This window comes from Saccoglossus kowalevskii, chromosome 16, assembly GCF_978046115.1.
Source record: "Saccoglossus kowalevskii chromosome 16, keSacKowa6.1, whole genome shotgun sequence".
In the NCBI taxonomy this organism is placed as follows: Eukaryota; Metazoa; Hemichordata; class Enteropneusta; family Harrimaniidae; genus Saccoglossus; species Saccoglossus kowalevskii.
In genome coordinates this window covers 14293925-14320852 of record NC_140656.1, presented here as the reverse complement: position 1 = coordinate 14320852, position 26928 = coordinate 14293925, and the positions used below count along the sequence as shown (strand labels likewise).

Genomic DNA, 26928 nt, shown 5'->3' with positions numbered 1-26928 from the left:
CTTGGCATTACTGACAAACTATCAGATATATGCTCTACAATTTCCCTTGAAAAGTTAAATCACCATAACTAAAGTTTATTTGGATCACTTTAACTTTTCATCGCACTTTCCTTCAGAAGACTGGAGCCAAATGGGCGAAAAAGTCTGGTGGTGATGTGAATTCTGGTTGAACAATGTAAATTCATAGCTTTGCATAGATGGTGTACAGCTAGTAACGAGTGTCTTTTCACAATTACCATGGATTTATTATAACGTCATTAAAACAAATGTATACAACAGTGAAAAGAGAATTTAGTAAAAAAAATAAATGATCAGTGTATGTGGCATAGTGACACACAACAAAAACATAACAGGTGCAGAAAGCTGCTATCTAGTTTTTCCTTGCAACAATTTAATCACATACAGAAATTTGCATAATTTCTTTTGTTTTTGTCATCAATCTGATTGCGTGACTAAAATACAGTTGCAGCCGGTGTATACACCTCTTACTGATCAACTACTAATGTATAATGCGTTCAGATCTTACATGATCATTAGTTCACAAATAAAATGTTAACGAGACCTCGTCTTCTACCATCTAATAGCCTGTACCCCTAATCAGCAGATGAACACGTACTGATTGTTCTGAAGATATTTGTGTTTCTGAATGAAACTACACCTAGCAAGTTTTTTTCCTGAACACTTGCAGGAAGAACAGTTTACGATTATTAATTTAAAAAAATGAAAGATTATAGTTTTTTGTGCTCTACATTTCCTACTGAAAATTTTAATTAAAAACAACTCTCACTTCAACTGAGCGTGTGAGCAAACAAATCTAAAAAAATTTCAACATGATTTCCCAAATGCAACAGAAAACGCATTTTCTCCCAGTTTCTACTCAGCTTCGCTTCTCTTGATGATTTTCATGAATCTTTCACTTTTCTGTTGAAAATGAAAAATAGATGTACATTGTAATTAAAAATGTCATCTTTCTATTATTTTGTGGGATTTTCAGCCCTCTCCATACTAGTCGTAAAAGTTGCCTTGATTTTGGTCATTAACTATGTAAATTTAATTCAAACATTGCAGGCACTCTTTCATCGCTTTTATCAGTATCAGTGGAGAACAAAGTCATACAGGGTCCATAGCACCAAGAGCCAAATGATTTCCAAGACTTCTAGACCTTTTCCCCATGAAACTCATTTTGACGCTTAATTCAGGGCAACATTATCACCAGAGCTCATCAAAGTTCTGAGGAGAAAACAGGCCTTTCTAAAATGAATTAATAACTATGAAAAAATGTAAAGACATTTTGACCCTTAATTCAGATCAGCATCATCACCAAGGCGCATCAAAGTTCTGAGGATATGGTAGTTGTAATAACTATGAACAAATTTAAAGACTTTTCAATGATTTTGTTATTTTTCCTGTAATTTAAAGACAACCCAAAGACTTTCAAAGGATTTTCCCAATGCTATGGACTGTCCTATAACTGTGACATCCATTGTTTGGAAAATTGTTATATTTATCAACCAATCAAACCATTTCACTGTCACCCACAAAACAAAGCCAATATTTCCAGACTAATACATGTTATAACATGTCAACGTTTTCACTTAATAATAAATGAATGGTTTAGAATATAAGTGACCATCTTAGAGGGTAAATTTTGGGTCTACCAACTGAAATTCATGCTTGAAATATGGGTTGTTTGATTCCTCATACAAGACCATTTGTCCAATCGTCCCTGGTGCTCAAACAAACGAAAACAAGCAGCCTGTCAAATATATCTACACTGTTTGTGACACATAATCTAATCTAGTATAAAATAAATTAGATTGAAATGATCAAATCTAAAAACAGTCCTACATATAGAATATTAAAGAAATTAAAGGCTAGCTGTCAAGAAGTTCAAAGATGGCATTTGCTATCCACATTAGAGAATTTATAGTCAAATCTAAAGGAGAACCACCCAAGTTACTTTCCTGGAAGAAGTCAAAAGTGTAAAGGGAAAGCTTGATTTCGTCAACAGGGGAGCTAAAAATTTCTAGCTATTCCACAGTAATTATTGCCTATGAGCTGGAAAAGTATATTCCATGGCATACCATTAGACAAGAAAGCCAGACCTCCCAATTCACAGATGCTTTACAACACATTAACATTAAACCACACAACTTTCTAAGAAGAGTTGATATTATATAATAATATACTGTAGAATACTTTATTTTCGCTGGAATTAATTTTCGCTGAAAAGGCTGTTTGGGCGTTTTGTATGGAATTTATTTTCACTGATGAGTTTAATGTGAAATATAGGAAAAAAAGTATATTCGCTGGATTTTATTTTCACAGAATCATCCCTTCAGGGAAAATAGTGAAAATAATGTATTCTACAGTAAGTAAATCCGATGACACATAGCATATACTCACCGGTCCAGTGTATTTTATATCAAAGTCCATGCCTGCAGCACACTTGGTAACATAATCAATTTCAGATGGAGTGAACGATACCACAGATAGAGGCATTTCTTGAATGTCCATATCCTTGAAATTACTAGTAAACAGAGACGACAGCATTGTTATATGGTAGTATGGTTCACAACATTACAAATTACCCATTGGAAATTGATTTCTCAAGAACTTTTACTACTTTACCATTTTGAACCTTATTAAATCCCTAAAGAGCTGCTGTAATTGTTTTTCAGAAGTATGGTCAGAATGACAAATTTAACTGTGCTAAAAATTCTGCCAGTCTTTAGGGAATATAATCACTAACATAAGTTCTCATCACCTGGCAGCTAACACACACATTCTTTTGTTTCATCCATTCAAAAACTCACTAAGGTGCTGGAATTTCCAGTTACCTAACAATTGTATAGCATTGTTGTAAACTAAGTTTGGTTTACTGGAGGAAAATAAACTGTTTACAAAAGTACATTTTGTATAGTGATGATAAAAAACCCAACATAGTAAAATGCAAACAGAATACCGGTAGGCCTGACATATTGTATTAAAGTCAATATGCATCAACTACTATAATTACTGATTTGTCCATTTTTTTTTGGGGGGGGGGGGGGCAATTCTGCAGATGACCTGATAGTTTTGTGTGCATATGTCAATTTCTGTTTATGTTTGATGAGGCCAAAATAGACCTGGCTTAAAATTTGATTGATATTTGACCTTTTCAAATACAGATTTAAGCATGTCTTTATTTTGGTGGTGATCTACTATTTTCCATTTAACAAAACTATACTAGTGGAATTATGTCTGTCTTTCTGTGTTTTAACTGAGAAAATATGGCACAAAACTATTTCGCCGTAATACCGTAAATTGTGATTTTATTATGTGTAAGTACGACATAATGATGTATGTACACTACATACTGTAGACTTACTACATCAGGAAACCACTAGCTGTCTAGTCTGAATGAGTGTATATATATGTTTCTAATGGTTTTTTCTTTACCTCAATGTTTCTGTAACTTGCTTCTGAAATTCTTGAGAGCATTCCTTCAAAGTAACTTTTGGGGCATCTCCATTCCCAGCTGTAGCTACTGGAATAACAAGTTATTGTAAATCCCAATGCATATGTAAGTGGCTTCAAATTTTCGAAATTATACGAGATCAATGAGATTAAAGCAGGGAAGTAGTCACCTGCACATATGCCGAACAACGATAGTGTGTCATTTACAAACAAACGACATGAGCCTTTGTGTTTTTAACGTTTGTTATTGTTGTTTGCAACCCTAATCCTTTGTATCTGCAGGTGACAACCCCTCCGCTTTAAGCTTTAACGTATTGCCTACTGAAAGTCTCCATTTTTCTCAGGGGCGGGGCTATGTCATAGAAAGCGCTTTGTTGCTAAGATATGCAGCATTGTCCAAAGTATTTTTATGAGTTGCCATGGAACATGCCATGTTGCACAGGGATTTTTAAACAAGGGAACAGCGCCCTCATGTCATGGCTATGCGCCCCGTTACCCTGGGGATCAGATTCTCTGGCTACCATAAAACTCTGATTGACCAGAGATCAAATGTGGCCACAGTTTTCAACTGTGACCTGTCTGATAGTAATTTTGACCCCAAGGAAGCCATAGTATGCTCCATTTTAACTTAGAATTATCAAAAATTCTCCACTACTTGGTGGCTCCGCTGAGTTGCAGCGCTCCCTCTTGCAGTTTTTTTCTAAAATAAACCCTGGGGGTAATCTTGTTATACTGTTCAGGAAAGTCTTAAACAACTAGCCCAAAGTCTTCAACCATTGATTCAACCGTTGTGGTTGCAAGACGGTGAAAATGCCTGGACGTTTGCTCTTGAGAATAACTGATAATGTATTACAGCTATAGCGTTGTGATTACCTTTGTTGTTGTTTTTAGCAAACATTCTACCATACAGATCCTTCTCTAGTTCTCGGAATTTTTTCACAGATACATCCAGCTTTCGGAGTTCTCTTGTTATTTCTTCATTATGGGGCTCAATCTTCTGTACTTTTACCAGACATTGTTTAGCACGATCAAAGTCACTCAACTGATGCAGTGCCTATAAAGTGTGAAAAATACAAGCCATGCATGGCACAGTCCCTGTTAGATATCAAATTTAAGATATATAGTTTTGTTTATAGTAATATATTAGTAGTTGGAACATTAAACATGTCAGAAGTATGGATCCAGAAGATGATGCTTGATTATGATGATATTTTTAACATTAAAATGATCTGATTGTCAAACGAGTACTTGTCCATATTGAGAAATATTGCTCTGGAACAGCATTAATTAAAACGAAATGGCCACCAGTCAGCCATTTTGAATACATCTATATATCTATAACATGATGTAAAACAAATTTGAACATAATCAGTCAAAGCGCATCAGAGATACAAGTGTATGGCTCTAGAAGCGCATTCATTTAAACAAAACGGCCACCAGTCAGCCATTTTGAATCAGATCTGAAAAATAAATGACATGCATCAGGAACCCATAATCTCTAATGTATGTAGCAAGTTTGAACAAAATCCATCCATAAACGCCAAGATCCAGTTCTGGAATGCCAGAAATGCTTGATTTTTTTAGCACAAAAACGGCTGCCATTTGGTCATTTTGAATCAGATAGTCAAACTAATATATCTATGTCATGATGTATAATGAATATATAAAGTTTGAACATAATCAGTCGAAGCATGGCAGAAATATGGCATTAGAACTGCATTCATTAAAACAAAATGATGTGCACCAAGCAGGGTTCTCCCCAGGGCTTTTTAGCGCCGAGGTCCGCGGCGCTATACCTGTGAATCTCGGCGCTTCACTTGGGACCTCGGCGCTTGATTCATATTTGACATGCCAATATCAGATGTGAAAAAGCTTTGTTCGCCACGCCGGTCGGCCCCGACCGTCACTCAAAATTAGTGACCACCACGGAAATGCTTCCGACGTTGACTATTTTCTGATTGTTGGTATAATTACGTACCGACCGACATGCATCCTGCCAGTCGTGGATTATAATTTATAAACAATAGACCTAGTCGCACGATACGTAGCGGCTAGTCAAATTTGTGGAATTAGCACCTCTTTGTAAGTAAATACTTTCTGCGATAGACACAGTCTTTAGATTGAAAGCTAAAATTATTTCAAAATCAATTCCACCTCGATATAACATGGTCAAATCGGAGTTCACGATCAGTTCACGCTACTCAAGAAAAAAACAACGTGTTTATTGCGTGATTTGGTAAAATACATTTGAACTGTTATCATTGCGAATCATGTAAAAACTCTTCTTTCAAGACCTAATTTACCTTTTAAAAATTGCAAATCACCTCTTTCGAAAGCTGTCATGCAGTTTTCAATTGAAATCGATGCCAACACATCGTGCTACGACATCGCTTTACTTCCGCAATGTAATTTTTATGATCACTACCATTCGGAAAACTTCGGGTTCTACTGGCATTACCATGCGGCATTTTGATTGGTTAATGGAATTCTTGACCCATCGGGTCAAAGGACACATGCTAATGTTTCACAAACATCATGGCGGGTCTGTTTTTTTTTTACCGAAGCGATAAAGTGATCAAAAATAATCGCTCCCGATAAAAATAAGTCGGATTTTACTTACATTTCATATCAAAAAAAAAAAAAGAAGTAAAATTTGTTGAGGAATTATTGCTATAACTGGTGTATAACATGGCCAAGTAAGTTATGTCACGTCGTAACTTTGATGATCATTTTGAAGCTTTATTTGTTCGCTCATTACTGTAATTGTAAACGTTTTAGAAGTTGATGGTACGAATAATAAATTACAACAATACGTCAATTAATTACGTGATCGATTTTTTGAAGGAGAATGTTTTTGGAGTGAATAAAATTATGAGATTCGTGAACATAAATCTGGCTTAACGTTTTGAATGCGTTTCCTTCAACGTTTTACAAAACAATTAAATTGCAACAATAATGTATTTGTGTTTGTTTTTAGTCTGCAGCATTTGTATTTCCAGAATGTTTCAAACTCTTCTAAATTGTGAAACATAATGTGTTGATTCCATTAAAAAAAATATTTGCCCTGTGACTGAGCTCACTAATATTCATAATTGTAAATAAGTTCTGTTAATCAATGAAGGAAAGATATGTAAATGATATGCAAATTATTATGCAAATTAGCCCCGGCGCTATGCATTTTTTCTGGGGAGAACCCTGGCACCAAGGTCCCATAATGTCCAACGTATGTACCAAGTTTAAACAAAATCCATCCATAATGCTTGATTTTGATTTTAGCACAACAATGGCCACCATTCGGCCATCTTGAATCAAATTGTGAAACAAATTGATGTGCATATGTACAATATTATGTATGATGTATGTGTGAAGTTTGATTGTGATTGGTCCGCATGTCTAAGATACAAAGCCGGCCGGACGGACGCATGCATGCACGCACACACACACACACGTACAAACACACGGATGCACAAAGGTCAAAACGCAAGTCCCTGTTGTCATGAAATTTTGTCTTGACATAATCTTTTTCAAAACTTTACTAAAACAAATCTGCACTTGTGTACGGCAAAACAAAGTAAAATACATAAAAGTCCCAAGACACCAACCAATAAACATCCACTTTTAAAGTTATAAGTTATTGTATTAAAAGAAACCCTTACCTGTCCATGCCTGAATAATGCTTTGACATTACTTGAATCAATTTCCAGTGCTTTCTTACAGAACGTGATAGCCCTAGCAGATTGTCGTAGCTTAATACTACACAAGGCCATATTCAGATACAATCTTAACAAAGTCTTCTCCATTTTTTTCTCCTCCTCTTCATTCTGTAGAGTGCAGGATTCCAAGATCCTATGACCCTAATAAATAGTAAGTCAACATTATTCAATTATTTCAAGATAGAATTTGGTGACGCCTGTTGATATAAAGTCAAAACTGTGTTTATAATGACTACCGGTAACTTCATATATTGATCACCTGCCTACAGTGACCAATTTTAGGTAGTCTCAATGCACACCATATTAGCAACCTGTGTATAAAAATCACCTGCCGACAGTGACCAATTTTAGGTAGTCCCAAGGCACAACATAGTAGCAACCTGTGTTTAAAGATCACCTGCCTACAGTGACCAATTTTAGGTAGTCCCAAGGCACAACACATTAGCAACCTGTGTATAAAGATCACCTGCTTACAGTGACCACTTTTAGGTAGTCCCAAGGCACAACATATTAGCAACCTGTGTATAAAAATCACCTGCCTACAGTGACCAATTTTAGGTAGTCCCAAGGCACAACATATTGGCAACCTGTGTATAAAAATCACCTGCCGACAGTGACCAATTTTAGGTAGTCTCAATGCACACCATCTTAGCAACCTGTGGATAAAGATCACCTGCCTACAGTGACCAATTTTAGGTAGTCTCAAGGCACAACATATTAGCAACCTGTGTATAAAGATCACCTGCCTACAGTGACCAATTTTAGGTAGTCCCAAGGCACAACATATTAGCAACCTGTGTATAAAAATCACCTGCCTACAGTGACCAATTTTAGGTAGTCCCAAGGCACAACATATTGGCAACCTGTGTATAAAAATCACCTGCCGACAGTGACCAATTTTAGGTAGTCTCAATGCACACCATCTTAGCAACCTGTGGATAAAGATCACCTGCCTACAGTGACCAATTTTAGGTAGTCTCAAGGCACAACATATTAGCAACCTGTGTATAAAGATCACCTGCCTACAGTGACCAATTTTAGGTAGTCTCAAGGCACAACATAGTAGCAACCTGTGTATAAAGATCACCTGCCTACAGTGACCAATTTTAGGAGGTCAAAATGCACACGATATTAGCAACCTGTGTATAAAGATCACCTGCCTACAGTGACCAATTTTAGGTAGTCTCAATGCACACCATATTAGCAACCTGTGTATAAAAATCACCTGCCGACAGTGACCAATTTTAGGTAGTCTCAAGGCACAACATAGTAGCAACCTGTGTATAAAGATCACCTGCCTACAGTGACCAATTTTAGGTAGTCTCAATGCACACCATATTAGCAACCTGTGTATAAAAATCACCTGCCGACAGTGACCAATTTTAGGTAGTCCCAAGGCACAACATAGTAGCAACCTGTGTTTAAAGATGACCTGCCTACAGTGACCAATTTTAGGTAGTCCCAAGGCACAACACATATTAGCAACCTGTGTATAAAGATCACCTGCTTACAGTGACCACTTTTAGGTAGTCCCAAGGCACAACATATTAGCAACCTGTGTATAAAAATCACCTGCCTACAGTGACCAATTTTAGGTAGTCCCAAGGCACAACATATTGGCAACCTGTGTATAAAAATCACCTGCCGACAGTGACCAATTTTAGGTAGTCTCAATGCACACCATCTTAGCAACCTGTGGATAAAGATCACCTGCCTACAGTGACCAATTTTAGGTAGTCTCAAGGCACAACATATTAGCAACCTGTGTATAAAGATCACCTGCCTACAGTGACCAATTTTAGGTAGTCCCAAGGCACAACATATTAGCAACCTGTGTATAAAAATCACCTGCCTACAGTGACCAATTTTAGGTAGTCCCAAGGCACAACATATTGGCAACCTGTGTATAAAAATCACCTGCCGACAGTGACCAATTTTAGGTAGTCTCAATGCACACCATCTTAGCAACCTGTGGATAAAGATCACCTGCCTACAGTGACCAATTTTAGGTAGTCTCAAGGCACAACATATTAGCAACCTGTGTATAAAGATCACCTGCCTACAGTGACCAATTTTAGGTAGTCTCAAGGCACAACATAGTAGCAACCTGTGTATAAAGATCACCTGCCTACAGTGACCAATTTTAGGAGGTCAAAATGCACACGATATTAGCAACCTGTGTATAAAGATCACCTGCCTACAGTGACCAATTTTAGGTAGTCTCAATGCACACCATATTAGCAACCTGTGTATAAAAATCACCTGCCGACAGTGACCAATTTTAGGTAGTCTCAAGGCACAACATAGTAGCAACCTGTGTATAAAGATCACCTGCCTACAGTGACCAATTTTAGGTAGTCCCAATGCACAACATATTGGCAACCTGTGTTTAAAGATCACCTGCCTACAGTGACCAATTTTAGGTAGTCTCAATGCACACCATATTAGCAACCTGTGTATAAAGATCACCTGCCTACAGTGACCAATTTTAGGTAGTCCCAATGCACAACATATTGGCAACCTGTGTTTAAAGATCACCTGCCTACAGTGACCAATTTTAGGTAGTCTCAATGCACACCATATTAGCAACCTGTGTATAAAGATCACCTGCCTACAGTGACCAATTTTAGGTAGTCCCAATGCACAACATATTGGCAACCTGTGTTTAAAGATCACCTGCCTACAGTGACCAATTTTAGGTAGTCTCAAGGCACAACATAGTAGCAACCTGTGTTTAAAGATCACCTGCCTACAGTGACCAATTTTAGGTAGTCCCAAGGCACAACATATTAGCAACCTGTGTATAAAAATTACCTGCCCATAGTGTCATTTTAGCAACATTTTTGCAGATTTGCTATTGTTTAGAGACCTAAATAATAATTAATATTATGTTTATAGAACAATTTTTAATTCATTAAAGTCAAACTTTATTTAATTTGGATATTGATCAACTTAAATAAAAAGAGTAACATCTCAGTATTTTTCGGACAAATATTATGTTAAATGTACAAATTATCCATAAAAAGACCATTTTAATGAACTCTAGGGTTGCTATACATAGGTTTGATTTTATAAAGGTTTTTGGGTGGTCACTATATACACAGGTTTGATTTTAATGAAGTCCCTTGGGTGGTCGCTATATACAGGTTTGAATTTATAAATTAAGGTTTTTGAGTGTTCACTACATACACAGATTTGATTTTAATGAAGTCCCTTGGGTGGTCGCTATATACAGGTTTGAATTTATAAAGGTTTTTGTGTGGTCACTATATACTCAGGTTTGATTTTAATGAAGTCCCTTGGGTGGTCGCTATACACAGGTTTGATTTTATAAAGGTTTTTGTGTGGTCACTACATACACAGATTTGATTTTAATGAAGTCCCTTGGGTGGTCGCTATATACAGGTTTGAATTTATAAAGGTTTTTGGGTGTTCACTACATACACAGATTTGATTTTAATGAAGTCCCTTGGGTGGTCGCTATATACAGGTTTGATTTTATAAAGGTTTTTGTGTGGTCACTACATACACAGATTTGATTTTAATGAAGTCCCTTGGGTGGTCGCTATATACAGGTTTGAATTTATAAAGGTTTTTGTGGTCACTATATACTCAGGTTTGATTTTAATGAAGTCCCTTGGGTGGTCGCTATACACAGGTTTGAATTTATAAAGGTTTTTGTGTGGTCACTATATACACAGGTTTGATTTTAATGAAGTCCCTTGGGTGGTCGCTATATACAGGTTTAAATTTATAAAGGTTTTTGTGTGGTCACTATATACTCAGGTTTGAGTTCAATGAAGTCCCTTGGGTGGTCGCTATACACAGGTTTGATTTTATAAAGGTTTTTGGGTGTTCACTATACACAGGTTTCATTTTTTAAAGGTTTATGGGTGGTCGCTATACACAGGTTTCATTTTAATTAAGTCACTTGGGTGGTCGGTATACACAGGTTTGATTTTAATGAAATCTCCTAGGTGGTTGCTGTCTGTATCTGGTTCTCACCAAACACAGTACCATAGAGTATTCACCTCAACCAGCAATGGTTTAATAGGTTCCATATATTGTTTTCAAGATGACTTCTGCACAAGACTGGATAACAATTAGTATGATAATGATAGAGTAGGAAGACTCGGCAGACATCTTGCATGCCTTGGTTGAAGCAAATATTTTATGAAACGATCATGATAACACAACAAGCAAAATGATTTCCATACCTTATTGTATCTACTGAAAGCACGGCCAATGTGATTTTGTTGATATAACTCATTCCCAGCCTGGAGGAAAAACAAAATCCACAGAAGCTTATAAATTAACAATAGACTTAAGGCTATTAGAAGCCAGATGTAGATACAAGACCTATCCTGTGGAATATTCCAAATCTCGTAACATATCCCATATGCTAAGTGGTTTTGGAGATATCTCTTGAATAGATAAAAATTACCTAGTAATTTATTTTTTTAGCATGTACAGATTTCAACACTAAACATATATACATGTATCTTATAACACCTATGTACCAAGTTTCATTGAAATTTGAGATATCATAAAGTTGTCAAATTTATGCAAATCAGGTAATTAATATTCATAGATTTCAACACTAAACTAAGTAGATACCGTACTTGACCACACTAGTGCCAGCGTCTTCAACTCAGAAAGTCATGATTTTTCTAGGGGAGGACACTTATCTGAGCATCGCTCAAAAAATTATACACTATGATAAAACAGGAAGGGAAATAAAAGATTATTTTGCATGTCATGTCCATACATGACCACTTTTACACAATTAAAAACGAATGCACATGATTATAAAACAATATGCACATTTTATTACAATAATACCATCAATGCAGAGAAATCCGTCAGAAATTACGATGTTATACTGTTGAAAAAAAACTACAAGGGTTCACATGTCATTTATTTAGAGTTTGTTGAAAAAACTACAAAGATCCCGTCGATTAACTGTCAAATGATCAGCCTCATCAGCATCAAATCCGTCTAAGTCAATGTCTTCATCGCCTTCATCATGGTAGGGATATCAACAGTTTTGTCCCGTAATTCCTCAATGTTGTCAGCATCAATCTTGTTTGAGATGAAGTAGTCTTGTGATTCATCCTATTGGTTGATGTACATTCCCTTCTGGTATGAATACCGTGTCTGTATCACTGTTTGCTGCTTCACGTACTGCTGCGTCATGTGTTGTATAGCTCTGCCGAGTACCAATAGTCACCGACAATCGTCAATATTGAGTTCCCATACACTGTTGTACCATTGCACCCCCCTAAGTCATCCATTCCTTTTCTGTCACAGTTATTCTTATATTGGCAGAATCAGTAATGTATGTCAAGAATCCTTGCCCAAAACGTCCATTATGTTCACTGTGTAGAAAACAAAACACAATAGATAAAACACAGTTTGTAAACATAACAAGATAGAGTGTGGGAAAGCCTTGCCTTGTTGAGCTTATTATGAACCCTTGATTAAATAAAACATTTCGTTTATAAGCAAACACTCACCCGAAAATAAGATATGCAGGATCTTTGTGGCGGCTTGCCCTTACTGACAACACAACAGTTTTCTCCTGTCATTGCTATATGTACCATACTGTTTTCTCCTAGCACGCTGTTTGTCGCTGATGGTGCATTAATTGTTGAATCAAATCATTGTCTCATCCATGTTGCCTGTATTAAATAGTATGTACTCATTTTCTTCCTGTAAATGGCGGATACTGTCACAAAATCCACCAATTTGATCCCGATAGTCTTCAGGCAATAGCATTTGTACCTGAATAAAAAAGTTGGGCTTCATCGAACCTGTATATCACGTCCTCAGAACCATCAAGATTGTTAGCTAAACCAGTAACTGTGAATGATTTTTTCAGCATGTCTGGTCGTTCATTCAGTTTCTTCCAAACTATTTCCTGCTTTGTCGCTGTCTTGGGTCTTTCGCCAGGGTTCAGTGTGAGGATCTGTTATTCAATAAAGTTGCACCAATCCTTCTTTATATAATCCTTGAAAGGTTTGTACATCCAAGGGTTGTAGCTTAGATGTACAACCACCTGGAATTATGGCCCTGTACGTGTTAGCAGACAGCAGACTGGCGTTAACACGGTCTTCAAGATGGCGGCGGAATGAATCAAGAATGATTAAAAACTGGCGACTCTTGGTGCATGGTAGCCATATGCATTTTAATGCATCTTTATTGTATCTTTATCACACCATTTTTTGAGTTTCAGTTTCCGTACACCCTTGAATATAAAATCATGGGAGGGAGCATCATGCCATTCACCAAGACTGTTAGAATGACAGTCAAATGATGTTTTTCCGCTACTTTATGTTCAATGGATATCTCATTACTCATCTATCCACTTTGTGCCTCCTGGCACATAAAGTCATAACGCTCGTCTTCCAGTTCTTGCCTGTCTTGTGCACTTCCCCTGACCGCATTCCAAGTTTTCCATCCACCCAACTTTCTCTCCTTTTCCATTGTTCTCCTCCATGTTGTTTTAGGGCTGCCCACCTTCCTTTTTCCATATAGATGCCATGTCAAAGCAATCATACAATGGTGGTTACTTGGCTTTCTCATAACATGTCCTATCCAATTCCATCTTCTTTGTCTGACCTCTTGACGTATTAGTGATTGTGAAGTTCATCTATTGAGATGATGTTTGGCCAGAATATTTGCAGTGTTTCCTTCAAACACTGGTATTGAAAGAAGTCCAATTTATTCTCTTCAGTTTTATTCATCTTCCCTGTTTCACATCCATAAAGGAGTACAGGCCTGACTAATGATTTATAGCTTGATTTATGTCTTTCTTTCATATTGCTTTGATCGCCACACTTTATTCAATTTGGTAAATGCCAATGGATGTGCCTGGCAATAAATCAAAGTACATTGGTGTTTCATCCATATTCCCTATCAGTTCCAAAGGCAAACAGAATTTACGCCGCTGTTGTACGACAAACTCGTGAAAAGCATTTTTTCTTCAAGTTCTGATGATAAACGTTGTGAGACTGAAGTTCGGCGGAGAGTAGAGTGTCTACATAGAAACTGTCGTTCCCATCCTGTTTAATCTTTGAATGCTGGATTGTGTGGGCGAATAAAACTTTTTGCTTTCATGTATATTTGGTCACCAAATTTAACTGTTTCTAGTCTTTACACTCAAGTCTGAATGAGCGTAGACAAGCCAGGTTTTGATTGTACACCACCAGTGGCTGTTTCCGGCTCCATGCGTCAAGTTTCATTTAGCAGTTCATTCTGAGCAGACAATTAGCTAAATATTATTCTAAATTAACACAAAAGTATTCAGATTTGTGCATTTCTCCAGAACATGCATCAATGAGTGGTTAGTAGTTATTGACACATCACATGAAAGGACATGCATGCACAGACAGGGTAACCTGCAATGGTAAATAAAATATGCAGCGTAATAAAATAAACAATGCGTCTCTAGCTGAACCGACCTTTCGTTCACCATTAACCACAGCTAAGATTTCATCAAATGAAGCTCTTTTCTGTTCTTCTTTAGTCCATCTGTGAAACTCTTCAGTTATGGCATCATCAATAAAACTCACTAACTCAATCTCCATCAAGACTGCAATGGAAATTAAGTAAAGATATTCCATTCAACATTCTTCTTTATTAGTAGTTGCAGTAGTGGACACTACAGGGATTTTTTTAAACAAGGGAAAAGGGGCGCAGCGCCCTCATGCCATGGCCATACACTCCCTTACCCTGGGGAGCAGATCCTCTGGCAACCATAAAATTCTGATTTACCAGGGAGACCCCTATCTTCCCCACTTGGTGGCGCCGCTTAATTGCAGTGCTACCTCTTGCAGTTTTTTTTCTAGAAAAACCCTGAGTTGTATGACAGTTTTTAGAAACATTTTACGTTTTTATCTCCTGTAGGCAGCTATTAAATATCCAAATTGAGATGTATAGTGGTAAAGTAGCGATGTGTCATTGATGGATAGTAAGAGAAAAAAGAAGAAATAACGAGTTAAAATTGCCAAAATATTTGATTTGTAAGATGAAGCCTAGAATTGAAGGAAATCAGCAAAATATTTTGGTTATCTATGAGGTTCCATCTGAATTAAACTCGCTGTCAATTCTTAGCGTTCTCCAACAAGGGTATACCTGTTGTATTTATAAAGGTACAGCATATTACCCTGACCATCAGTGAAGACCCACGAAATCATGGCTCACTTCGTAGCATGTATCAATACAGTACTAATACAAGTTATATAATTTTGTGACTTACTAGTTGCATTTCCAGGAATACGAGGTGGACATCCATGCTTTCCATAAGCGTACTCAGGTTTAATTAGATATTTTGACATTTCGCCTTTTCTCATACTTCCAACACAGATTTCAAAACCAGGGATACAGATACCTGTAAAACCACTCAAAATTGAAACCGAGAATAAAGTACTCATATAATACTGTACATCTAGCCCTGAAAACAACAGAATTTTCAAAAAAGCTACATTCATTTTAAAACAAATCTGCACTTCAACTACATGGACATTACCAACATTGATGCGTTAACAATTATTGACACCAAATATGAACACTTTGTTTACATTGGCTTTAGCACTATAAATAAAAATAAAATTAAAATCAAAGAAAGCTTAGAAAGAACTCCCATGTGCTGAGAGTATTGGAGACACATTAAATATAATTTGAAATTACTTAGCTGAAAACTAATTATGCAAATCAGAAAATTAATATGAACAGATTTGAGTGTAAAACTAATGAGGTCTGCGCAATGTAACAAAAACTCTATGTACCAAGTTTAATTGAAATGTGATTAGAACCAAAAAATTATGAATTATTATGCTAATTAGGGAATTAATATGAACAGATTTTTACCCCAAACTAATTAGGTTTGTTCATTGTCTTAGAGCATCTTTGTACTAAGTTTCATTAAAATGGAATCAAAGAAAGCTTAGAAAGAACTCCCATGTGCTGAGAGTATTGGAGACACATTAAATATAATTTGAAATTACTTAGCTGAAAACTAATTATGCAAATCAGAAAATTAACATGAACAGATTTGATTGTAAAACTAATGAGGTCTGCGCAATGTAACAAAAACTCTATGTACCAAGTTTAATTGAAATGTGATTAGAACCAAAAAATTATGAATTATTATGCTAATTAGGGAAATAATATGAACAGAGTTTTACCCTAAACTAATTAGGTTTGTACATTGTCCTAGAGCATCTTTGTACTAAGTTTCATTAAAATGGAAATTAGTACTTTAGATATCAGTGTGAAAGCTTAAAATTGGTTAATTATGCAAATTGGGTAATTAATATGTACAGATTTTAACCCACAATTATCCAGGTCTGTCCATTGTCCTACAGCATCCATGTATAAACATTCATTGATGTGAACATTAGTACCTGAGATATCAGTGTTAAAGTTGGAAATTGGTTAATTATGCAAATTAGGTGATTAATATGCACAAATATTTACCAAAAACTAATTGGGTCTCTGCATAATTCTAGATTCATTGAAATGTGATGATTAGTACTTTAGATATCAGTAGAAAAGCTGAAAATTAATTATGCAAATTAGGTAATTAATATGCACAATTATTTACCCTGAAACTAATCAGGTATCTGCATAGTCCTAAAGGATCTATGTACCAAGTTTCAATGAAATGCGATGATTGAGATACCCGTGGAAAAGCTGAAAATTAACTAATTATGCAAATTAGGTGATTAATATGCACAAATATTTATCCGAAACAATCAATCTCTGCATAGTCCTTGAGTATGCAAGTACCAAGTTTCATTGAAATGTAATGCTCACTACTTATATCAAAAGCTGAAAATTAATTAATTATGCAAATTAGGTAATTATATGTACTGATATTACCATAAAAACTATCAGGTCTGTGCAGTGTCATATGACATCTATGTACCAAGTTTCATTGAAATGTGATGATTAGTACTTGAGATATCAGTAGAAAAACCGAAAATTGACTAATCATTATGCAAATTAGGTAATTAGTATCCACAGATTATTACCAAAAAATAATCAAAACCTAGCATTAGTTCAGAGCATCTATGTACCAAGTTTCATCAAAATCCAATGAGTGGTTGTTTAGATATCAGTGGAACAGTCATGGAACCACTAAAAAATAGCTAATTATCATGCAAATTAGGTAATTAAACTGCACGGATTTTTACCAATAACTGAACAAATCTGCGCATATGTTCAGAGCATCTATGTACCAAGTTTCATCAAAATCCAATGAGTGGTTCTTTAGATATCAGTGGAACAGTCATAGAACAGCTAAAAATTAGCTAATTATCATGCAAATTAGGTAATTAACGAGCATGGATTTTTACCAAAACCTAATCAAAACCTAGCATTAGTTCAGAGCATCTATGTATCAAGTTTCATCAAAATCCAATGAGTGGTTCTTTAGATATCAGTGGAACAGTCATAGAACAGCTAAAAATTAGCTAATTATCATGCAAATTAGGTAATTAACGAGCATGGATTTTTACCAAAACCTAATCAAATCTGCGCATTGGCCCAGAGCATCTATGCACCAAGTTTCATCAAAAACCGATGTATGGTTCTTGAGATAGCAGTGGAACAGTCGGACACACATACACACACACTAACTGCAAAGACTCCCATTTTGTGCTTCGCACATGGGAGTCAATAAATAGTACTTTAGATATCAGTGTGAAAGCTTAAAATTGGTTAATTATGCAAATTGGGTAATTAATATGTACAGATTTTAACCCGCAATTATCCAGGTCTGTCTATTGTCCTACAGCATCCATGTATAAACATTCATTGATATGTGATGATTAGTACCTGAGATATCAGTGTGAAAGTTGGAAATTGGTTAATTATGCAAATTAGGTGATTAATATGCACAAATATTTACCGAAAACTAATTGGGTCTCTGCATAATTCTAGATTCATTGAAATGTGATGATTAGTACTTTAGATATCAGTAGAAAAGCTGAAAATTAATTATGCAAATTAGGTAATTAATATGCACAATTATTTACCCTGAAACTAATCAGATCCTTTAGGACTATGCAGAGACCTATGTACCAAGTTTCATTGAAATGCGATGATTAGTACTTGAGATACCCGTAGAAAAGCTGAAAATTAACTAATTATGCAAATTAGGTGATTAATATGCACAAATATTTGTTCGAAACAATCAATCTCTGCATAGTCCTTGAGTATGTAAGTACCAAGTTTCATTGAAATGTAATGCTCGCTACTTATATCAAAAGCTGAAAATTAATTAATTATGCAAATTAGGTAATTATATGTACTGATATTACCATAAAAACTATCAGGTCTGTGCAGTGTCATATGACATCTATGTACCAAGTTTCATTGAAATGTGATGATTAGTACTTGAGATATCAGTGGAAAAACCGAAAATTGACTATCATTATGCAAATTAGGTAATTAGTATCCACGGATTATTAGCAAAAACTAATCAAAACCTAGCATTAGTTCAGAGCATCTATGTACCAAGTTTCATAAAAATCCAAAGAGTGGTTGTTTAGATATCAGTGGAACAGTCATAGAACAGCTAAAAATTAGCTAATTATCATGCAAATTAGGTAATTAACGAGCATGGATTTTTACCAAAACCTAATCAAATCTGCGCATTGGCCCAGAGTATCTATGCACCAAGTTTCATCAAAAACCGATGTATGGTTCTTGAGATAGCAGTGGAACAGTCGGACACACATACACACCCACACATACAGACACACTAACTGCAAAGACTCCCATTTTGTGCTTCGCACATGGGAGTCAAAAATAAAATTCAGTCACTGAATATAGATGTTTTCGTTGCAATTTCGAACAGTTATTCTCATTTAAATATTCTGACTACCAGAAAAAGATGTATAAATATTGCCATGACCTCTGCTACATGTGATCACCGTAATGCTTTTGTGTATACTTTGAAATATCATAATAAACCTTATAATATTTATTGTTTTCAAATTTCGATTTCAAACAAAACAGATTAAATTTTGAGTCAGGAAAACAACATCTTGATCAAAGAAAGCTTACAAAGAACTCCCGTGTGCTGAGAGTATTGAAGATGCATTAAAAATTAATTGAAAATTACTTGTACATACATGAGATATTGATGGAAAAGCTGAAAACTAATTATGTAAATCAGGTAACTAATATGAACAGAACAAAAAAATTCTGAATTATTATGCTAATTAGAGAATTAATATGAACAAATTTTAACCAAAATTAATCAGGCCCGTCTATTGTCCTAGAGCATTTATGTACCAAATTTGATTCAAATGTGATGATCAGTAATTGAGATATCAGTGTTAATTAATTATGTTAATTAGGTGATTAATAAGCATAAATATTTACCAAAAACTAATTGGGTCTCTGCATAGTTCTCTTTAAAAGTTTCATTAAAATCCAATTCGTGGTTCTTTATATATCAGCTGAACATTATGCAAATTAGGTAATTAATATCCAATTAAAACTAATCTGGTCTCTGCATAGTCCTAGAAGATCTATGTAGCAAGTCTCATTGAAATATGATAATTAGTACTTGAGATATCAGGCAAAAAGCTGAAAATTAACTAATTATGCTAATAAGGTAATTAATATGTACAAATATTTAGCCAAAAACTAATCAGGGTCTACACAGTCCTTAAGTAACTATGTACCAATTGTCATTGAAATGTGATGATTACTACTTGAAATATGAAAAGCTGAAAATTAATTAATTATGCAAAATAGGTAATTAATATGCACTGATATTACCCTAAAAACTACCAGGTCTGTGCAGTGTCCTATGACATCTATGTACCAAGTTTTATTGAAATGTGATGATTAGTACGCGAGATATCAGTGGAAAAGCCGAAAATTGATTAATCATTAATTAGGTAATTAATATGCATGGATTTTTACCAAAACCTAATCAAATCTGCGCATTGGCCCAGAGCATCTATGCACCAAGTTTCATCAATAATCAATTTATGGTTCTTGAGATATCAGTGGAACACACACACACACACATACTTGTATTGCAATATGTTCCGAGGACTTCATTGGATTAACTTTTAATATAGTTGAATTAAGTTTTAATATAGTTGCGATATGAACTCGATTAAAACGCGTTCCTATATAGGGTTGCGTTTTAATTGGAGTTTAATTAAACTCAATTACAATGCAATACAATGGAGAATTGCATTTTAATTAAGTTTAATTAAACAAGAGTTGAATATCCCGTGACTGAACATAGAAATGTTTGCGAAGCTTAGGTTTAGTATCGGGGTAAGGTATGGTACAATTATATTAATATTAATATAACGTGAACCATACCTTCCCCCGATACTAAACCTAAGCTACGCAAAACGTATTAATAATCGAATTAACTATTAATATAAATTATGTTTACCGAGGACTATGAAAAAGGTCCCCGGAAGGTGTGTATGTCCTCGGAAGTAGCTATATATCTGTATTTTTGTCCTCGCAACATATAGCAATCCAAGTACACACACACACCCACACACACACACACAGAAACACAAACAGACACACTAACTGCAAAAATTATACGTGCTAGTCACACCAAAATTGAACTTTGTGAACATTTTATTATGACTGATTTCAAGTTTGATCAAATAAGAATTGTTTAATAAGTTATGTAACCACAGACAATTTCAACCGAACTTGTGTAAGATTAGACCATTGTAATACAGATTAGTTTTACCCTGCTGATATTATGCATAAGTTAATAAAACATCCAAGCTTGAAAAAGATCATATAAAAGATATAAGTTATTGTAAACACAAGAAAAAGTTTATATCAGAGACAATGACAGCAACAATGACAAAGACGACGACGATGATGAGGACAGACATTTGCCCCTCATATATCTTTCCTTTCACCTATAATGATAATAATTGGGCAAAGTATACAGTTTGCAGTATTTAGTGTGTATGTGTTTTGGAATACTAAACTTACCGTCTCCTAATTTCATAACTTGTGGATGTCTTCTGAGTCTGGTTGAGTCGTAGGGTTCATCTGAATACTCCAAGTAGGCATTGTAGTGAACTGGAGAAAAAAATTGAAGTTGTGTACACTATTAAGAAATGTGTTAAAGCTTTAGTCCTACTTTCATAAAATAAATTCACATTTTATTCATACATTTAAACAAAATTTGAAGCCTTCAAGGCGATAGAAAAATGCGTTCATTTGGTTCAAAATAGAGTCATTGATATGAGATGGTCTCTCATGCAATAGTCAACAAAACAAGCCATTTTGAATCAGAAATTGAAATGTATGCATGTGCATATGTGCGACATAATGTATGCGTAAAGTTTGAACATGATCAGTCTAGCCATGTTAGCTATATGGCTCGAAAAACGGCATTTGTATAAAACAAAATGCCTCATGAAACAAATACATGTGCATATGTATATGTATGTATGACAGGGTTTTTTCTAAACCGGGGAACAGGGACACAGCGCCCTGATACTCTTGGCTGGCGCCCTCTTACTGAATTGCCGATTGAGCTTTCAAGTCATAAATATATTTCTTGAGCCGTGCACTTCCGTGCTGACGTACAACATGAAATCTTTCTCAAATATATTTTTCTCCATGAAAACTTCCCAGCAACACCAGCTGACAATGTGTCTGGACACTAAATACGCTAAAATTACTCCAAAAATATTTCAATGGCGATAGAAACACCATTAAAACGGTGCAGAAACTTTCTGAAATGGCGTTCCCAAGTTGATCCCCTGTTTGCTTCCTCTTGTTAATTTTTTCTAATGTATGATACGATGTATGTGTGAAGTTTCATTATAATTGGCTCAGGTATGTCTGAGATACAGGTATGGATGTATGAACGGACACACACACACATACAAGCCGGTAGGCTGGTTGGCGATCCGCTTCGCTCAAAAAGCAAGCAGCTTGTTTTCGGCTGTTGTCACGGTAGGACATGAACGTGAAGCTAACGTCGGTTTATAACTAAAGTTCGCAATAAACAGTCAGTCTTATAAGTCATTTTATTTTATTGTTAGAACGTATTCTGTTAAATTTATTATTTCCAACTGTTCTGCGATAGTATTTTCTAGATTGAAAGCAGCATTTACAGTTCATTCAAAGTTGCGTTGGGATTACGTTGATACAGTGTAACAATGTCGGCGTCTCTTACCAGTGCACAACGTAGCCAAAATAAAAGTCATGATCACTTGAACACTGCTATTACAAGACTGGTATGAGGTAATAAATTTGGGACGAAAGTATTCAAAAATCAGTTTTTGGCCTTTGCCATGGCAGTGTTGAGCCAAGTTTGTTTTCAATTAGTGACGGTACGACCTGTCTTTCAAGTATAGACAAAATCAGCCAAGCCAAGCCGAGCCAAAAAAAAAAAAAAATTCACAGAGCAGTTAAAGTTATCCCAACTTTCAGGTCAATTTTCTCTGTAATGAAAATAGCTATAAAAAAACTTTATACCCACACTCAAGCTGAGTAGAATGAGCTACGTCCGTGCTTTTTAATTGTAGAAATGTAGGGTGATATACATTTGGCGCGAATGCATTAAAAAATTCAGCGTTTTGGCTGTTGCCATAGAAACGGTGGGCCAGAATTTATTTTCAGATTTTACAACCTAACTAGAGTGAAAGTGTGACTTGCCTGCCAAGTTTGAACCAAATCGGCTCAGCCAAAAAAAAATCACAGAAAAGTTAAAAAGCCAGGAACAGTTGACTTTGGGGTCAAATTTCTTGGTAATGAAAACAGATATTAAAAATTCAAATAGTAACTTTGTGCCCACACTCAAGCTGAGTAGAATGAACTGAGGTGTTTTATCCCAAATTTGTAGGAGGAGATACATTTGACAAGAAGCTATCACAAAAACAGTTTTTTGGCTGTTGCTATGGCAATGGTGGGACAACATTTTTTTTCCAGATTTTTCCTAATAACTAGGGTGAAGTCACAATTTGGTTCTATCGTCGTAAGTTGGTGTAAAGTTCAATTTAAGTCGTCACAACGTTGGTACCACGCGCACACACACACACACATGAAAATTAAATTATATATCCCTGTTTTCAGACTACGTCTGGACAGGGACTAAAAATAATGGTGATCAAGGTCCAATGTGTGGAGAAGACAAAGCGAGAAGTTTAATCAATAAGTTCACAGATTTTGTTCTAATGAGGATTGTGAATATATTAAATTTCTTCACCTTTACAATGCGATCCAGGTGGAATAAATTCTCCCATGCCGCCTTTAATCATTTTCTTCAGTACTCCTTTATCAACTGTCAACTCTTTCATATCTCGTGCAATCCTTTCAAATGGCGTCTGAAACATGAATAGTAAGTTTGTTGTAATGAATAGTTTCAACTTAGAAACTACTCATTACAGTGTCAGCTGTCTAAAATCAAACCGTAAAATCTGAAACCTGCCAAAATCAAAACTTCACATTTAAAAATCAGAAACTTGCCAAAATCAAAACATCACATTTAACAATCAGAAACCTGCCAAAATCAAAATTTTACATTCAAAAATTTGAAACCTGCCAAAATCAAAACTTCACATTCAAAATCCGAAATCTACCAAAATCAAAACTTCACATTCAAAATCTGAAACCTGCCAAAATCAAAACTTCACATTCAAAATCAGAAACCTGCCAAAATCAAAACTTCACATTCAAAATCAGAAACCTGCCAAAATCAAAACTTCACATTCAAAATCAGAAGCCTGCCAAAATCAAAACTTAACATTCAAAATTAGAAACCTGCCCCAATTAAACACTCTACATTCAAAAATCAGAAACCTACCAAAATCAAAACTTCACATACAAATCCGAAACCTACCAAAATCAAAAATTCACATTCAAAATCTGAAACCTGCCAAAATCAAAACTTCACATTCAAAATCAGAAACCTGCCAAAATCAAAACTTCACATTCAAAATCAGAAACCTGCCAAAATCAAAACTTCACATTCAAAATCAGAAACCTGCCAAAATCAAAACTTCACATTCAAAATCAGAAGCCTGCCAAAATCAAAACTTAACATTCAAAATTAGAAACCTGCCCTAATTAAACACTTTACATTCAAAAATCAGAAACCTGCCAAAATCAAAACTTAACATTCAAAATTAGAAACCTGCCCTAATTAAACACTTTACATTCAAAAATCAGAAACCTGCCAAAATCAAAAATTCACATTCAAAATCAAAAACCTGCCTAAATTAAACAATTTACATTCATCCTAGCTTATCAAAACATTCAAAATTTAGAAAGACACTGCTCAAATTAGTGCTTTAAATGCTAACACAAATAACTACTGTTTGGTGGATATTTGCGTAATGTTTTACATGAGATGGCTTACATGATAACACTGTATTTTACTATGCAAAATCAAATAATATGACAACATCGCCCTCTATGTAACTTGGTAACTATGCTACTTTTGGATTATGCAAATAAAGCTCTTTTGTACATGGCCGCCATTTTTGGATTGTTGCTATATTGTCTGCTGGTCAATTCTCAAGACACAGCAGTTGACGATTTTGATATAATGGGTGACAACCTTCCTGTCGCAAACAATGCACGTTTATCTAACGTCCATTGTCAGCACCAAATCTATTTTTATCTTGTTTTATTTTATAAGACCATATTCTATTTTACTAACACCATTTTACCATGGACGTACATGTACTAGAGATGGACGCTACACGGTGTTTACTCGCTTTGATGTATGTGCGTTGCCGCCACCAGATTACTGTTAATCCAGATCGTGTCTGCATAATTTCCTGTCCACGGGAAATGATCACGAACACGCCCGATTATAGCTCGGTGACGGTTTTAAAATAAACATGTGGAGTGGTACTTATATTTTGTGTATTTATTCTATGAAAAATACGCCATGATTTTGTGATCAGCAACCCTGGAGCATATTCAATGTTTCTCTTGTGATTGTACACAGGTGGATTCAATTTATCAGATTTAATTTTAACACATTGAAAATTTTGTTAGTGAGCTGTTTGTGGTGACTACATATATTTTAGAACTTAATTACAGCCTGTTTGATGCCTACTAGTTAGTATGGGATGATGTAGAGTGAATGTATTAATCACTATGGAAACAATAAAATTCACTCACCACAGTATCATCATCAGAATCGTCATCAAACTCATTTGTACAATCATAATTCAATTGTTTAAACATTTCTGCAGAATCAAACTGTTCAATTTCTAGATTAAGTGGATATAAACAAAAAGAGAGTTTCACTTTGCGTCCTACAATATACTGTCCAAGTAATGAGATATTGGACTGAGGGGGGAGGACAGACAATGAAACAAGAATATGTGTGGGACATTATGTAGTACAGTAGACGCACACTATTTAGGGGGGGGGGATCAAGTCTTATGATCTCTTGCTCTTTCAAGATTTAGATGGCCTTTTGAGTCTAAGGTCTAACACAATTTACTGAGAATTTGTTACCATGTGGTGTTTCATCCGTTGATATTTCAAACTCTGCACCTTCCCCATCAGCTCTTTTTAGTTCATTCAAATCTATGCCATTCTTCAGTCTTACCATTGGTGGCTGTGTTAAATAGAAAAACTCAATGTTATGGCAAATCTTTGATGGCACAATGTTCAGTGAGTTTACTCAATCATATAAATCAGTAGAATAAGAATCAACAATGGTAGGAAAATTTCTATTTCAGTACTCAAATATTTTCAGATTAATTTTTAAAATTTATGATATGCAAACTTTTGAAACTACAAACTTATTCTGAAAATTACAAGAACTTTTTACACAGATTGACCGATGGATGGGAAAAGTATGGCCAGGAAACATAACTCCAAAAATAATCCATGGATTCTAAGACTAAAGGAGACAAAACTTAGATTTGACTCCCAAGTATTACCCAACTTTGAGATTACAGCTCCCTGTTGTATGATAACTTATGTGGGTAAAACGTCCGAAAATTAGAATCAAAATTCATCCAGCCTTGGAAATTTTTTTTTATCGGCATTGTCAAGAAATTTAGTAAACAAAAATTATTAAAAATTAAACTATTAAATGAATGATACATGTAAATACGGCCGTAAATACTCCCAAAAAGGTCACCGAAGGTCAACGCATGTCAAATCTCACATGCTCCGAGGAAATGAGAAAACACAAATCGATAATTTAGATGTTTACATTTCTCGATTAAACAGTTACCTCAACCATTCGATCTTCATCTTCAATAGACAACCCAACAAGTTCTGGAACGGGTTCTGGCGAGTCCATCATTTTGGTTTCCAAGTAACCAACTTTCATAAGTTTTTCCAGAAAAGCCCAAGTTCCCGGAGAAGAGAAAAAGAAGAACAAAACTATCTGTATATTTACAGCACATTATACGAGACAAATTCGAACTCAAAGCTTTACAAAATTACGAAATAGTATTTCTGATTCATAATTATTTATTTCTATACAGTTATGATTACACATATTATTTTATATTTATGCAAATGATTTTTTTTCTGCTGCAGTTTTTTACATGAATATTGCCTTGAAAATAATACAATTATCTTTCCAAATACCGGAAGTCGTGTATCGTGTGGATGTTCGTCTTGTCCTCTTGTCGAGTCGCTTGTTTTAGGCCTTGCTCGCCAATATTGGTTGTTAGGTTCAGTGCCGATTTAAAACTTTGCGCACATAACAATATCTTAACACTATGGAATGCGTTAAAAAATCAACGCACAC

The 26928-nt window shown here is 35.3% G+C and overlaps 1 protein-coding gene across 1 annotated transcript; it reads right to left on the bottom strand.

The window, feature by feature from the left end:
• Positions 1–223: 223 nt before the first annotated feature.
• LOC102801946 (inactive peptidyl-prolyl cis-trans isomerase FKBP6-like) lies at positions 224–26551 on the bottom strand. Its single transcript, XM_085491093.1, has 13 exons — positions 26404–26551; positions 25674–25776; positions 25332–25423; positions 23407–23524; positions 21177–21266; positions 15433–15564; positions 14636–14766; positions 11390–11449; positions 7116–7313; positions 4333–4513; positions 3442–3529; positions 2407–2530; positions 224–921 (listed from the first exon to the last, which is right to left on the bottom strand). The coding sequence occupies exons 1-13, from the start codon at positions 26500–26502 to the stop codon at positions 874–876; spliced, it is 1464 nt and encodes a 487-aa protein (XP_085347219.1). The 5' UTR covers positions 26503–26551; the 3' UTR covers positions 224–873.
• Between the last annotated feature and the right edge of the window lie 377 nt (positions 26552–26928).

Excerpts from the sequence above, each read along its gene's own strand:
- LOC102801946 (XM_085491093.1), bottom strand. The coding sequence starts at position 26,502 with ATGAAAGTTGGTTACTTGGAAACCAAAATGATGGACTCGCCAGAACCC. Across the intron at positions 15,565-21,176 it reads AGTTATGAAATTAGGAGACG|GTATCTGTATCCCTGGTTTT; the intron begins GTAAGTTTAGTA and ends GTGGTTTTACAG. Across the intron at positions 7,314-11,389 it reads CTTTCAGTAGATACAATAAG|GGTCATAGGATCTTGGAATC; the intron begins GTATGGAAATCA and ends ACTATTTATTAG.